General features: G+C 41.3%; 1 protein-coding gene across 1 annotated transcript in view; it reads left to right on the plus strand.

Moving 5' to 3' along the window:
• The window catches only part of Reln (reelin), a 445708-nt gene that overhangs the window by 361186 nt on the left and 68402 nt on the right, over positions 1-16120 (plus strand). The window contains 9 exon segments of the mRNA XM_021253949.2: positions 980-1187; positions 2299-2375; positions 7360-7518; positions 7691-7879; positions 8332-8605; positions 11159-11299; positions 11400-11577; positions 14693-14777; positions 15682-15864. Of these exon segments, the coding sequence (XP_021109608.2) occupies positions 980-1187; positions 2299-2375; positions 7360-7518; positions 7691-7879; positions 8332-8605; positions 11159-11299; positions 11400-11577; positions 14693-14777; positions 15682-15864 (1494 nt within the window).

Here is a 16120-nt window from a genome sequence, read left to right on the forward strand (position 1 = left end):
GTCTTATTAACAGCAATCAGAATGAACATTGTTTGAAGTCCTATTTCATGCCAACCAGTACAGTAAGTGCTTTTTATTTCATGCCTTTTAATTCCAATAATCCAGTGCCGTAGTACTGTAAACCCTGCTTAATTTGCAGTAACTGAGGAACACAGAGGTTAATATCTCAGGTTATGCAGCTAGGAGTGGTAGAGCTGAGCTTCAGACTCAAACAGTCGTTCTCTAAAACCCAAACCCAAGCTTTTCACCGCTTGACTGCAGGGTCTCCCTGAGCTCTTCACACTGCTTTAAGAAAAGAATATAATTTTATACATTTAAAGAAAACATTGAAATTATAAAATAATAAACCAAAGACTGCCAAAAGACAGCTTTACAAAAGAATCATTTTTTGACCTTTGGATGTTACTGCCACAAAAATAAAAAGGAAGCTGAGCTTAAAAGCTAAAATTGGAGAAAATATCATGAGCTTCAAAATATTTCTTTGAAATTTTCCTGGAAGCAACTTCAGAAGGCCCTTTCCCAGCTGGTCAGTGCTCTGCCCTGCAACTTCGAAAAACCGGAGACAGATGTGTAGTGGCCTTGTGGGGACAATGCTGTGGCTCGTAGATTTGAGGGTGACATTCTTAAAATCTAGGACTGGCTCCCCTAATGACACTCGAACAGAAGGACCACAAATGAGCACATTTTATTACAGACAAGATCTACTTCTTCACAGTTTACACAAACCCTCTGAGCAGCAAGAACTGGGGGATCACATCGTTCCCAATGTCTCTATTAACTAAAAGAAAATTTAAATTTCAGAAACAGAGCACCGTCTCTGGTGATAATAATAATGGCTGTCTTCAGACGGCCACTTCGGAGATTCTGATTTCCACGTGGCTTCCTTCCCCAGCACCGTGGAGATCTTTCTTTGCCTGTGTGTTGAATATACCTTTTCCTATTCAGAGATTCCCACCCTGCATCTCTCCTTTCTCTGAAGCTGCCCAGGGAACCTGTGTGTCAAACATCCCCAACCACACTGAGATGTTCGATAGGTTTGAGGGGAAGCTCAGCCCGCTGTGGTACAAGATCACCGGGGGCCAGGTGGGCACAGGCTGCGGAACGCTGAACGACGGCAGGTCTCTCTACTTCAGTGGCCCTGGGAAAAGAGAAGCAAGAACTGTCCCTCTGGACACCAGGAATATCAGGTGAGCTGCTAGTCGGCAGGCACACTTCTCCTTGAGCATAGCACTGACCACATCGTGTGCTCTAACCTAACGCATTCTGTTCTTCATTGAGAGGTTGCATTTCTGTACATAGGTTCTGCTGTGTAAAAGACAGCATAGATAGCTCTGTAATAAAATACATGGTCACTACAAAAATCATACATAATTCATGAGTCAACATATTCATCACCAAGGCCTATATGCCTAGTGTACATTTAGCTTGGTTTTCTCAAGTTCTTTGTTATCTTGAAAAAATTTGGTATTATTCTTAATGTATGCTGATGAAGCAAAGATGTTTCCAACTTTAAATTCTTTGTCTAAAAATGATATCTCTTCATTTAAGTTTGTAGTCACTTATTTAAAACTGCCTAGAAATGTTAAATACATACACTGACACCTACTGGTAAAATAAAGAACTATTTGATTTTTAAGGTTAAATGAAATAGTAGCACACCTAAAATGAAACTACTTCTTTTTTGGATCAATTAATTTACTTGAGAATTGGAGGGAAGGAAATGGAAAAAGGTTTGAAATTTGCAGACCTTATCCTCTCTAAAATCTGAGGTTACCCTTTCATATTTTTTCTGCTTTCACTCTCTTTCCCTTTCCTGCCACATTCTTTTCTCAAAGATATTTGCCCAGCAAGTGGTTACCAAGGATGGAGGCATAATTTCATTACACTAAGAGACCCATTGAGTCTAAATCTATAATAGGCACGTAAATTATCTGGCTCCAAACAAACAGTGTTCAACTTCATAGTGTTAGATATTTTTTATCTTGAATTTCCAATAATGGAATTATCTGGATTTAAGGAATTTCTCATTAAATTACATCAGAAGTAGGGTTAATTGTTTTCTCTTGTTTATATTATTATACAGAATAAAATTTAGAGTCATTATTAATTTTTCCTAAATGGTTACAGAATTACCTTACTATAATCTATATACTTTCTGCCTGTCCTATGATCCCTGAGACTAAAAGTAGTGCGTAAGAATTGTGCCAGAGGTGTTTTCTTTATATTAAAAAATACAAAAGGTTAAAGCTCTTCCAGGCTCATGTATTTGTAAGTAAACTGAAAATTTTTCCCCCCTAGACTCGTTCAGTTTTATATACAAATTGGAAGCAAAACTTCAGGTATTACCTGCATCAAGCCAAGGGCTAGAAATGAAGGTAAGCTGCTATATTTCCATAGAAACTGCAATTGCTATTGGCAAATTAGTCCTTTTCCCTCCTGGACAATGGCCTGGATTTTGCAAACTCATACATTCCCTTAAATCATTCCTTCTCTTCCCTTACCCTTCATAGAGAAAGGGAGGTTGCATGGAGCCAAGATCCCTGACATTTCTCATCCAGATCCTTAGGTCTGAAAAATACAACAGCCAGTCTGGGTGTAGGCAGGGTAAGAAGGCATTTGCTCCGGAAACTCTTGACTCTACAGGAAGAGGAAAACAAGAGCAGAGACTGGCATTCTGTGTAAAGGCTAAAGCTTACAGGACATTACTGAATGCACATCAAACTCTACCCCTGCCCCCAAGTACATTGGAGGGCACACAATCCTTGTGTAGGAGGGATTCTTCTTGATAAAAATAAATGTCAACTTTTATTGAACACCTATATAGGAGGCACTGTGTCCAGGTATTTTACTGGTATTAATTCCTTTCATCTCCATGGTATCCCTTTGTCATGGGTCCTATTTATTAATCCTATTTTATAGATGTGGAAACTGAGGCAAAAGCCAGTCAAGTACCTTGCCCACAATCTTGCAGTTAGTAGGTACACAGGACTCAAACTACTCACTCTGACTCCAGAATTTGTGCCTTAACCATCCTGCTTTGCTCCTGTCCTTGCCCTGAACTCTGGCTGGAGCATGCATTCCATTTTCAGTCTCAAGTGGCTCAGGTCTGAGAAACACAGGGCTTCTCCAGGAGCTCTGTGGGTAAGTCAGGGTTCCCTAAGGCACCCAGAGTGTGAGCTGGTTTTTAGCACAAAGTCCATGGGCTTCTCAGACAGCTCTTCCTCCAAACCTTGGCCTAAGAAGCAATACCTGAAATGTTTGACAAGACTATTATCTAAGCTTGTACTTATGTCACATGTCACTGTATAAAATACACTGGCTCAAACAATACCTGCTAGTCGATAGAACTACTGAGAGCTCTGCTCATCAGCTTTGACTTTTCTGAGTTATGCCCTCACAAACCCAAGAAGGCTCACCTTTAGTAATTATCCAGATCATCTACTTATCAAAGTAGCAGTCAGAAAAGGTAGAGACCCTTTTGCATTCTTTAATCTCTTCTGCAGAAATTCATTAAAACCTATTCTAAACCAAACACCGTTCTAAGTGCTATAGATACAATGCCACCCAAGACAGATGCATCAGTCATGATGAGTCAGGTTATGCTGCAATAACAAATAGCCCTCTAAATATCAGTGGATTAAAACAAATGTGATTTCTTCCTTGAGCTACATTTTCTTCATGGCTCGTCTGAGGTCCTCATTCCAGCCTCCACAACAATGAAGCATCAGCTGGGGAGATCCTAGACGTTGTCAACCAAAGGGAGAAAGAAAGAGTAGTGAAAGGGTCAAGAAGCACAAGCCTACATGTGCTAGGCAGAGAACAACCAGGGCAGACCAGTAACCATCTACGGGGATGAGAAAACGCTCCATTATAAGAGCTAGACAGAAACAAATGAGCTGCCGAGATAGAAAGTTAACTTCTGCAGGAGAAGGTGCTGATTTACATCAATGGTCTGGTTAGGGGGTCACCAGGAACATGACGTTTGATACATTGAAACCTAAAGAAAGTTTCAATGCATGACTCTTCTGAAACTTCCATATTGGTACCCATATTTTTATATATAAGCAAAAACAGACCTTGAACATGTCGTGTATAGTAAGAAGCATCTTCTTAGCCCAGGTATGAGGTCTGCTCCATATTAGCTTCTGGTGACAAGCTGCTGTGTGCCTGAGGGGCAGGCTCACCCTAAGATCCCTTTAGGAACAAGTAACTTGTTCTCAGCGCGTCCTGAGCCATTTCTTCAACTCAGTGTTGGCCAAGTAATTCACACCCCACTGGCACTTACTTCTCAGCCTGTTATTGAAAACTGGCTGTTAGCATGTAAATCTGCCTACATCCTTCAGCAAGTCTCTTCCAGTGATGAAACTGAAGGTTCTTTACTTACTCAAGCTGAAGCATCAATTTACATATTTGGAATTAAAGTGAAAATTAGGCTGTTTTCAGTAAGACTAGGCAGAGTGCAGATGGAGTTGTCGTTTAAATAGAGAAATGTTTTACAGGCCTTAAACACTCCGTAGTCACGCTGATAGGGCTTGGTTTATTTGAATGTGCAGAGTGGTAGATGACACAGCTAATGAGGCTCAGCCACCGGTCGGAACTGTGGGCTGCTGTTTCCCTTTCTTCCACTCCACCGCTCTCTCCGTCTTATCTGGAACGCGCTCCTTCCTGGTGCTTTGGAACTGAGGTTCCTCTCTCTGACCTAAGGGAAAGTGTGGTCCTCCGGGGAAAGCTAGAGAAGAGGAAGGCAACAAGCAGCAGGCAGATGGAGGATCCACCTCCTGAGCCACAGTCTGTGGTCTGTATTTTAATGCACACCTGAAATCAGTCGGGATTTGCATCTGTTAATGTGCAAATTCTGATTTGGTAAGAGTGGGGAGGTAAGCGATGTAACAAACCACCCTGAAGTTGACTGATTCAAACAACAAACATGAATTAGCTTAGAATTTCTTTGGATCACGTCAGAGCACGTTGACTGGGTGGTTCTGCCTCAGCATCTCCCATGAGGCTGCAGTCAAGATGAAGTCCAGAGGTTCAGTCACTGCGAGACCAGGGCTGCATGATCCGTTTCTATGATGGTTACTCACTTGGCCACTGGCAAAAGGCTTCGGTTCTCCCCTGGCTTTGGCAAGAAGCTTTAGATTCTTATTATGTAGACGTGTGCATAGGCTGAATATTTTTTTCTAATGGTGGGGATCGAACCCAGGACTTCATGCATGCTAGGCAAGTGCTCTACCACTAGTTACACCCTCAGTCCCAATGACCGTGCCTTTAGTGACCTGGTCTCAGAAGCCACACACCAGGCTCCTGCCACATTCTGTTCATTAGAAGAGAGTTACTAAATCCATCTAAACTCAGAAGGAAGAGAACTAAGCTCCATTTCTTGAAGGGAGGGGTGTCAAAGAATTTGTGGACACATTTTTAAAACTGTCACAGATAGGACCTGTTCCAAAGTGATGCAGGTCCTGGCCTTGGACCACACTTTGAATAGAAGAAACTAGAAAGAATCAGTCAGTGAGGTTTTGTTCTCAGAATGCTTCATTTCTGGTACTATAATCTACCTTCTAAATAGGCCACCTGGATAATTGTCTCTCTCTTTCTCCCTCCCTCCCTCCCTCCCTCCCTCCTTCTGTCTCTCTCCTTCCCTCCTCCTTCTCCTTTTTCTTCCTCTCCCTCTCTATCTGTCCCTGTTCCCTTTCTCTCTCTCTCTTTCCCCCACTCTTTTTCATATGATTAAATGTAAACCATATTAACACAAATTAATAGCCACAAGCAAAACTTCACTCTGGAAGTGTCTATGCTCGCAGCCATCCAACCATCCAACATCACACAGGCCAGTGGGGCATATATTGAGCAAACATAGAGGGTTGGGGACGGGAGCTTCGGCCAGATAGTCCTCAGCTTGAGTGAAGACCAGAAGCAGCCTAGCTTCCTTCTGCTTCATGAGGCTTGGTGTGACAGTCCCTTCCCTGACACACAGGTCTCGCCTCAACCAGGCAAAACTCTGACTCTGTCCCCGCAAGGAGGCTGTGGGCTTTGAACTGGATCTTTCCTTCCCTTCAGTTGGATGAGTTCTTTTATTTAAAATACGTTAGCTTTACTTCACTTTAGATTTCTCCTTTTAACCTTGTCATCATTATTGTCCCTGGCATCATCCCTTGTCATATGTGGTAACCATAATTCCATGTGCTGTTAATTAGCATTAAACAACTTCCTTTTAGCTCTATATTTTATCATAGTATTTCTGGAAACTTTATCTTAGTAAACTCTTTGTTAACTAACATGATTTAAAGGGATTGAGAAGTTCTTTTCAATCAATAACAAGGACATTTAAAAGTTGCATATACCATGAATGATTTACAATCTTCCAAGCATTTGAATATAATAAAATAAATATAGTAACTGTAACTTTACTGAGCATAAGTGCTGTGAATACTTAGAAAGTAGTCCGGTGTGTCCAGTCATAAGTATGAATAGGCTGTGCAAATTTTAGGAATAGTTTTAGAATAGTTAATTAGAGAGACACCCTCTGCTCCCTCCTTCGTCTCTATTTATCTGTTCCTAAGACCATCAGTGATAGTCCTGTAGTCACACCCTTAGTAGTCTGTCCTTTGCAATCAGCATTACCTTTTCCCTGTGTCCTATTTTAAAATAAAAGATGTTTCTGGAAGGGTTAGCAGGGATGGCGCATGAGGTCCCTTGCACGTTGTTGTGCAGTTCCGTAGATCTTGTCACTCTAGTGACAGGTGGAAGGGTGTGGGTAGGTGGAGTAAGTATAAAGGAAAGGAGTGACATAGAGGAAGGAAAATGGAACTAACACTGGGGAGGAGAGTCATAATGCTTTGCTATTTAATAATTTCATACCATTCAGTCTTTGCTAAGCAAGGCATAACAAAGTGCAAAGTTCCAGTTAAAGGATCTTCTGAAGCTGGGCAATGAGGGTTTGGCAGCAGAGAACACTGCTTGATTTTGTGCCAGGAGATTGAGATGTTTCTTCTGAGTATATAAGAATGGTATGAGACTTTGTGATGTTCAGAGCAAAATCTAAAATTCAAGTGCATGATCTGAAGTGGATTTTTATGTTCCCCTTACTAACCTCCTCATCGCTCATACAAAGCCAAGTGGTCTTTAAAAGACCTTATGTATTTTTGTCTTCATTTACTGGGAGTCAGTGCATTAGAAACTGTCAAGAAATTGATGAGCCTTCAGGTCTACTAATTCACTCCTTGGGCGTTAGATGGGTGTGCCCTCATTCTAGGAGACACAATTGAAAGTCGCTGCCATTTTTGCCATTTAAAAAATGCTGTTCCTTGCCTTGAGGAAAGCTGTCCTAGTAACACAATTTTTGGTCTTACAACTCAGGGATTGTGGTTCAGTATTCAAATGACAATGGAATACTGTGGCATTTGCTTCGAGAGTTGGACTTCATGTCATTTCTGGAAGCGCAGATCATTTCCATTGACCTGCCATGGGAGGCAAAGACACCTGCGACAGCTTTCCGATGGTGGCAGCCACAACACGGTAAGTTGCTGCTCACGACAACTTTCCTGGTAGCCCATACCCATCTTATATTATGTGTATCTTCATTCGCAGTCAGTTTGTGGACAATTTGATTTGAAATCATGGTTGCAAAAATGTTCCTACTGCTATGCAATAATGAGCCTTCTCCAACTCCTTTTTCATCTGATTGCAGGAAAGCACTCAGCCCAGTGGGCTTTGGATGATGTCCTTATCGGAATGAATGACAGCTCTCAAACTGGATTTCAGGACAAATTTGATGGCTCTTTAGATTTGCAAGCCAACTGGTATCGAATCCAAGGAGGTCAAGTTGATATTGACTGTCTCTCTATGGATACTGCTCTAATGTTCACTGAAAACATAGGTATATATTATCACCAGATTGAAGAAGGATATTGGATTAACTAGAATTGAGTTAACTAGAACTAAATTGACTAAAATCCAAAAGGAAACTCTCTAATACAAAACTGCATGCCTAACTGCTTTTGCCAAGGGAGGCTCTTGGGGGAAAAAAGTTGTAATGCCCTCTAAAATAAGCTGGTGAGCCCAACTTCTTTTCAGAGTGAGGACTTAAGACTGTAGGATATCTGCCTTTCTTAAGGTCATAAAGCTCTTCAGATTAGCAGCCTTCCATGTACTCCAAATCTATGGTAACCATTTAAAAACAGTAACTATGAAACCAAAAGTCAAAGCACATGTAAGGCACTGAAGAGAATTTTTGTTTGCTTTTGAAAATGTTGATTGCAGTTTTAAATGCCAAATAAGAAAAAAGCATTCAACTTTTGTTTTGTTTTTTGTTTTTTTCTTTTTTGGTAGGGAAGCCTCGTTATGCTGAGACCTGGGATTTTCACGTGTCGGCGTCCACCTTCTTGCAGTTTGAAATGAGCATGGGCTGCAGCAAGCCCTTCAGTGATGTCCACAGCATCCAGCTCCAGTACTCCGTGAACAATGGCAAGGACTGGCATCTTGTCACCCAAGAGTGTGTCCCTCCAACCATTGGCTGTCTGCACTACACAGAAAGTTCAATTTACACCTCAGAAAGATTCCAGAATTGGAAGCGGATCACTGTCTACCTTCCACTCTCCACCAAGTGAGAATTGTCATTTGGCTGTGTGTCAGAACTTCAGGTTTCTCTCACCTAATTTGAAAATAATTGTGATTCCACTTAGGGATTCTATTACAGTTCGTGATAATCATGCATGGAATGTGCCAGGAGGAAAGCAGAAACTAGGTGTCGAGAGTTGCAGTTTTTAAATGTGGCCAGAGAGTGCCAAAAGTTTCACCAAACTGAACTGCTCTGTTCTTTGACAATCTCAAGGCTGCCCACCAGGTTGTTTTTAAACTGTTGTATGCATAAGCCTTTACCAGAAGCCACACTGCCTCTTACTCCCGCTAAGGGATGTGAAATCGTCACATGTAGGAGAGTACCCATAGTCTTTGTTTTATCTCAGGACCACAGAATGAATACAAGGTTAGTTCCTCTTTGGAACACCCTTATCATTTCGTATCTCTCCTCTGGAGAGGTGAACGGAAGGAGCACAGGCACCCACTTCTGTGGGGTAGACGTTCAGGTCATCTGAGTATCTGTCAGGAGCTAAGGCCCATGGAGCTGACTGGTTCAAAGCTGGGTCATCCTGGGACCACGCCTGCCCCAGACCTTTGCCCCTCCCTTCCTGTGCTGTTCAGAATCTGAATCACAGGGAAGTCGGCCTCGGGGCTCCTGGCCATGTGCACCCACTGGCTTCCTGATGGGTTTAGATGGTGGCAGACACTGGCTAGCAAGAGAGGAGAAGACGGGAAAGGGGAAGTCAGGGTTTTCCTCAGTCTCCATGTGATGCTGACCCTGGGCACCAACAGAGGTCTCCTCCATGTGTCCCTGCAACCTTGGACTTGTAGTGGCTTCTTGCCTTCACTAATCTGATTCCCTCACTTCCTCTATTGGCTTCTCAGCTTGGCCACTAACTTTGCGTGCAGTTCTCTCTGTGTTAAATGCTTACAGTGGTTTCTATTTTCCTGATTCAATTCTGATTCAGAAATGCATAACCAAATGGCAGGGAAAAGTGCAAGAAAGTGAACTATGTTAAGATTTGCCTTAAAATAGCTTTCTGTAGATCCCAGAGCTTTGTGTAGTGGTTGCCTGTAGCTCATTTTTTTGGTCAATATTGGGGATTACTTTTGATTAATTAGTCGGATTTTCACACATACCAGGCAAGCACTCTACCACTGAGCTACATTCCCAGCCCTTTCTGCTAATTTTGACCCAGGGTTTCTTTACTAAGTTGCCCAGGCTGGCCTCAAACTTGAGATCCTCCTGCCTCAGCCTCCCAAGTAGTGGGATTGCAAGCCTGTGCCATCATACCCGGCTCCCTTTGCTTTTAATTCAACAAAAATTTATTGATTATTACGTTCTAAGTACCCTGATGCTAAATGAATAAGCTGAAGCCAGGACCCACAGATATTACTTAGGAGAGCAGGTATCTTGAGTGTCTGTTTATCATACAAACTGATACAGAGGTTAATTCTCAGGGACACCATTGAAGCACAGGAGGATGCTACCCAATTCCAGTTGGGGGGTCTCAGGGGGAGCTTTCTGGAGGAGCTGATGTCTCTCGGCTGAGTCTGAGGGAGCATTTACACTGATGTAAGCCAGAACAAAACCCGAAGGCCAACAAAACCCTGAGCTTCTGCAGAGATTCCAGGATTCAGTGCTGCCGGAATATAACTGAGGCATGAAATGGGGAAAGATGGGCTGAAGCCAGGAGAGGGCGGTGGTGGAGGGCTGTGCAAGTCGCCCTAAGTGTTTGGGCCTTGGCAGACCATGTTGTGGGAACCCCTGAAGGCACTGCAGTAGTGACTGGTTAGATTCCACCTCAAGTCCCTGGGCTGGCAGCTGTGCCGCCCTGAAGGAGAACTCGTGTGCGGGAAGAATAGGACTTGCAGTGGTACTGCTGAAACTCAGCTTTGGGAGCCTGCGTTCCACATCCCGGAGAGCTCGCAGCTTCTGTCCGGCAGGCCGTTCCACTGTGAGGGACTGTTGCTGTTGCTGGTGAAGTTGCCTCCGCTTCTGACTCAGTGTCTTCCGAAGAAAGGATTAGAAACAGCCGGAAGTGCGGGAATTCATTCCATCGTTCTAGCCTTGGCTTTCAGCAGCAGACTAGCAGGCTGAAGGGGGTTACTCCTCTCAGAAAGTAGCGGGTTACTCTCAGAAACCACTTAGGAGTAGTGAAATGGGAGCCTTACTCCCAGAAGTTTGTAAGATCGTAACCTTTAACCATGTCTGTCACCTTCGATATCTTTTCCAGTACTGAGTAGCAGTAAAAACCTGAAAGCAAAAACTAAAATTCAACTTGGATTTCAAAATCACAATCAATCAATAGTTCAAAATGACTTTTCCATCTCACATTGTCTGTAGACCCTTATAGGAAAGAAATGGTGAAGGAGGTAAATAGCACATTTTCTGCTCACGTCTTTATGGGTCAAGCGGAAACAGTGCCCACTACTTAGGATGAAAACAAAGTCTAAAGGAAGAGGGAGCGGGAACCTTGGAAGAGGATACAGGATACAGTAAAGGGAAAGGGAAGTGAAATGTATGTCCTGTGCTCTCAAGATTGTTGTCAAGCCAATGATGTGTTTTCTTGGTCAGTTCTCCCAGGACGCGGTTCAGATGGATCCAGTCCAACTACACTGTGGGGGCTGACTCGTGGGCTATCGATAATGTGGTACTGGCCTCAGGGTGCCCTTGGATGTGCTCAGGACGAGGGATTTGTGATGCTGGACGCTGTGTGTAAGTTAATAACACTGGCAGTTTCTCTCTTTATAATGCACCAGGAAAACCAGCCCAGTGAACTCATGATAAATGCCTTTCCCCACCCATTTTTCCTTAGGTGTGACCGGGGCTTCGGTGGACCCTATTGTGTTCCTGTGGTTCCTCTGCCCTCCATTCTGAAAGATGACTTCAATGGGAACTTGCACCCTGACCTCTGGCCTGAAGTGTATGGTGCAGAGAGAGGGAATTTGAATGGGGAAACCATCAAATCTGGAACATCTCTCATTTTTAAAGGGGTCAGATAAGATTCTGCATCTCTGCTCTCAACTACTGCCAGCCCCTTCTTCACTCACTGCTCCACACAAGTGCATTCCTGGATCCGTTCTGATGATGCATTGTTTCATACAAAGTTATTGTCTTCCGGCTCAGCCATGTCCTCTCTTCCATTTAGTGCAGACACTTTTTGTAATCATTTAGGCATAAAACTTTTCCAAAGCTTTGGTGACCAGACCACACTATTTTTAAAAATGGTTTTATGAAAAATCTTTCATTTTTTTCTTCCTTTTTTTTCCTCTGCCAGTAGAACTATTTGGTGGCGACTTTAATAAAACCAAGCATTTAAGCCAAATACAGTATTCTCAAACATTGTTAGTATATTTTTGTATTTCACCCTACATGTCTAGTTGAAGAAAAGTTAAACAATTGATGAACTGTGCTCAGCTGGCAAATCTTCATGTCTGAACACAGGCTGCATCCGTCCCTCTCCGCAGGGGGAAACTGACTAATCTAAGTGTGCAAATGAAATCGTTGACAAAAATCTGCATGGGTTTCTATACAACCTTAATGACTAATACCTAACACTCAGAAAATTAGGCACCCTGGAACTTTTCCAATTATAGTTAATAAATGCCAGGTTTCATCCTTATCAGAATCTAAATTCTTACCAAGTTTTAGATGAGAAAAGAAAAATGCTGGAGAGCATGAGAGATTTACAAATCCCTAAGAGTTTTTGAAGAACTGAAGAAATTGCAGTAGAACATTCCAGAGTGGAAAACCCTGATTTATGCTTTTGGTTTTAGTCTTGTCTAAGGCTTTGGCACTGGTTATCATCAGCTAACTTCTGACCCATTTGAAGCAGATGACAAGACCAAGAGCAGAATCCTTGTAACTTTTTGTGATTCAAAGATCTTTGCCTGATAAATTTTTAAGCAATACAATTAACCTAGTCCCATGAACAGAAGGACACATAGTCTTTTATAAAATTTTCCCTTTAGCTATCCAGATGCAAGAACAACCAAGCATTATATGTGTTGGATATACTATCCATCAGCTCTGCAAGATATACAGGGCCCAGTGTGTGCCGTTCAGTAGGTTGCAGTTTGACCTAGAAAGGCATTCTTTCATGAAAAAGGAAATGATAGTCTCTTTGTAGATTCAGGAGTACTATCAGCTATTAAAATAGCTCATTGGTTGCAAAAGAATTCTTCACATTTGGCACAAATGGATCACTGAGCCTAAAGGATGAACAAAGAAACATATCTGTGTGAACCACAATATGTGTGGCAGCAGGGTTTGACCAATATCAAGTGCTAAATTATAATCAAATATTGCAAATATGAAAGAAGGATATTTTCACATTACAGATCATGCCCACTTTCAACAAAATTGCTCCTACAAGAAGTGACATGAAATGGGCCCCTTTACGGGTGACTTGTATTTCTCCATGGGAACAATTTTATACTTTCATTCTATAATCAAGGGAGAAGAATAAAATAATATCCCTTTATCTTGATGTTAGCAAGAGATATTTATCATCTGAATCTATGAATTATCCACCTCAAAGGTTTTTCATTATAAGCTGAAGAAGTCACCTTTCATTGCAAATTCAACCTCCACATGCCACTAAGATGTAAAAGAATCGCAACTTTATGCTTACATGTGTAGAAAAGGAAAGGAGATAGACACATGAAAAATAAGGCACTGATTAAGCATCATGAATTGAGCAAGACAGGGAATTATAAGGCATAAAAGATAAACAAGGGCTAGAAATAAAAGTCTTTTTCGAGGCAAACTTCAGTCTCAGAAGTATGACTCTGTGGTGTGTGAAGTTCAGAGTAGGAAAAAAATGTTGCTTTTTCATTATAAAACCGAGTGACTATCAAATTCTAAATTTATCATCTGGATTTCTTCTCTTGGAACCAAAAGATAGGTTAATGGACAAAACACTGGTATCTTACAAAGAATAGAGGATGAGTTTCAGAATCTGACATACGCAAGTTCAAATCCTATCGTCTCTTACAAACTGTGTGAGCTTGAGCAGGTTACTGGCTCTTTCTAAATTTCAGCCTCCTTTTCTAACATGAGAATAATAATATCTTTCTCTTAGGAACCGTTAATGCTTTAAATAAGTATCTGTCTTAGAACCTGGCATGTGGTAGGCAGTCAGTATGTGTTTACTATTCTCAAAGTAGCTCTATTTAAAATTTTTCCGCTATTGAGCACTATGATATATAACAAATGTTCAGAAGGAAAAATGTGCTCTCCCTAGCTAAGATTACATCTGACATTTGTTAGTCGGATAATTAAGAAATCAGTTGACAGTGTCCACTGAGTATCCCAGCCGTAGACCGCTGCAGGGTCACTTCATTCTGAAGTCACAGCTGAGATACAAGGCCTATTTGGCCCTTGGGATGTATGCATAGTAAGGTCTGTCTTACCGCTGTCACCACAAGCCCATGTACACATGAAGAGAACAACCTTTCCAGCTGTCAATCCCAAGCAACCAGAAATAGTTAATTAGCAGAAAAAATTACTAAAGCTAATGTGATCTCTTTTCTCGTTGCTTGTCTTATCTGCATGAATGCTTACAGCATAAGCCTCGGGACCTGCCTTAGTTATGCCGTATTTAACTTGGCCAACTGCGGGTGGCAGCCTGAACGGGAGCCTCCTGGGGCTGGCAGAGCCGCAAAAGAGGAGTGAGTTTCTTAGGCTCCGTGGAACCCTGGAAAGTTTACCTATTAGTCCCTGGCCACCAGCAGGAGCACTGCACACATTTTCCACCCTCCTCCTCCTTGCTTCTTTCTCCTCATACTGAGACCAAAGGAGGCGATGATTTAAAGGCCTGTGGATAGATAATGCTATCATTTTTGCAGCACTTTTTATAAAAGTCACAGCAAAGTATAATTTAGAGGTGAGACAATGGAGCTGTGTTACACAAGCAATAGAAAATGAAAGCCATGAAGAGAGGAGGAACAAGGATCGTTCAGTTTTTCCTTTTGAATTAGTCAGAGTATTGCTTCTCCATCATTCTATTTAGTTCTTACTTAGCTAATGTAAGTTAGGTATATAAAAATCAGAGGAAATTTTTGCAAGTGAAATAAGATTGCTTAACACATCTGTGTTTGTTTTCAGGAGGGTCTAAGGATGCTTATTTCAAGAGATCTCGATTGTACCAATACTATGTATGTCCAGTTTTCACTTCGATTTATAGCAAAAGGTAAGCTTTTCTGTGGGTATGAATTCACTGTTTCCCTTCAAGATAATTCTCCCGTGCATAATTCTCCCTCCACAAAGAAATCGCAGATGTAAGGGCCTACAAATGTTGTTATATGGAAGAGCTAACATGATTTGTATGCATAAATGTTCACAAATGTTTGTTTAATGTAAGGAGAAGATAACTATTGATTTTAAATGATTTCATAGAGCTGTAATAATCGTACTAATTCTGGGTTTTTTTCATTAAGTTTATTGGTACATTCTCTGGTAGTTAAACCTACCATCCTGTTCCTGAGTCCACCACTACTTTCAGACTATAAGAATTTTAAGTTTTTTAAATGTAAATATATGAAAATTTTGGATTTTGAATAGAGATTAACCTGAAAACCTGTTCTTTGTCATTCTGACCTTTCATATTTAACAAATGTCATGTGGATATAGTAAATTTTCAAGTAGCTTTTTGTTTGTACCCCAAGAGTTAACTATTTGACCCCCTTGTAAAATTGTGATTCCATGTATAATCAAAATGTTTTGAGAGCCAGAGATTTAGCTGAGTGGTTTTACCGCCTGCTCCACAAGTGCAAGGACCTGAGTTCGATCCCCGGTACCAAAAAAAAAAATGTTTTGAAATAATGTTTCCTCAGTATAAAAAGGTGTGTAGGCATATCTGAAAGAGAAAGGGACATATTATCATGTGCAAGTCCAAGATTTGATGTGTTTTTTTAGAAAATGTATATAAAAAGCCCAGCCTGTCCTTATTTTGAGTTACCGCAGAAGCATTTGGGCTGTAAAGTCTCTATGTAACTATGCACTGGCTCGTGCATCAATGTCTAAAGAATAGGCTAGGAATATAATCTCCCCACTTTTATCACATTTGTCTTATGCCTATATTATCTTCTTCATAGGTACCCCGGAAAGATCTCACTCTATTCTACTGCAGTTCTCCATCAATGGAGGAATCATTTGGCAACTGATGGATGAATTTTATTTCCCTCAAACGACTAACATACTTTTCACTAATGTTCCTTTGCCACCCAGTGCCCAAACCAACGCTACAAGATTCAGACTTTGGCAGCCTTATAATAATGGTAAAAATCACATGTTCTGTGATCAAAACTGCTAGTGGCATGTCAATGTGAAATTGCTAGGGTGTACAGAAAGGATTTGTCAACTGAGAGGCTGAGTCCATAGCACATACATTTTACATATTTCACTTTTGACCAGTTTCAGTACATGTTTAATTTATATATCTTTATCATCTCTTTATACTTGACTGGTAAGTTCTTTTAATGATACAAATATAATCCTAGCATAGAGCTAAGTTTGTTTTTTTTTTTAATAATC

This window comes from Heterocephalus glaber, unplaced genomic scaffold (assembly GCF_053883595.1).
Source record: "Heterocephalus glaber isolate CG9 unplaced genomic scaffold, H.glaber_assembly_v1.0 deba00000676, whole genome shotgun sequence".
Classification (NCBI taxonomy): domain Eukaryota; kingdom Metazoa; phylum Chordata; class Mammalia; order Rodentia; family Bathyergidae; genus Heterocephalus; species Heterocephalus glaber.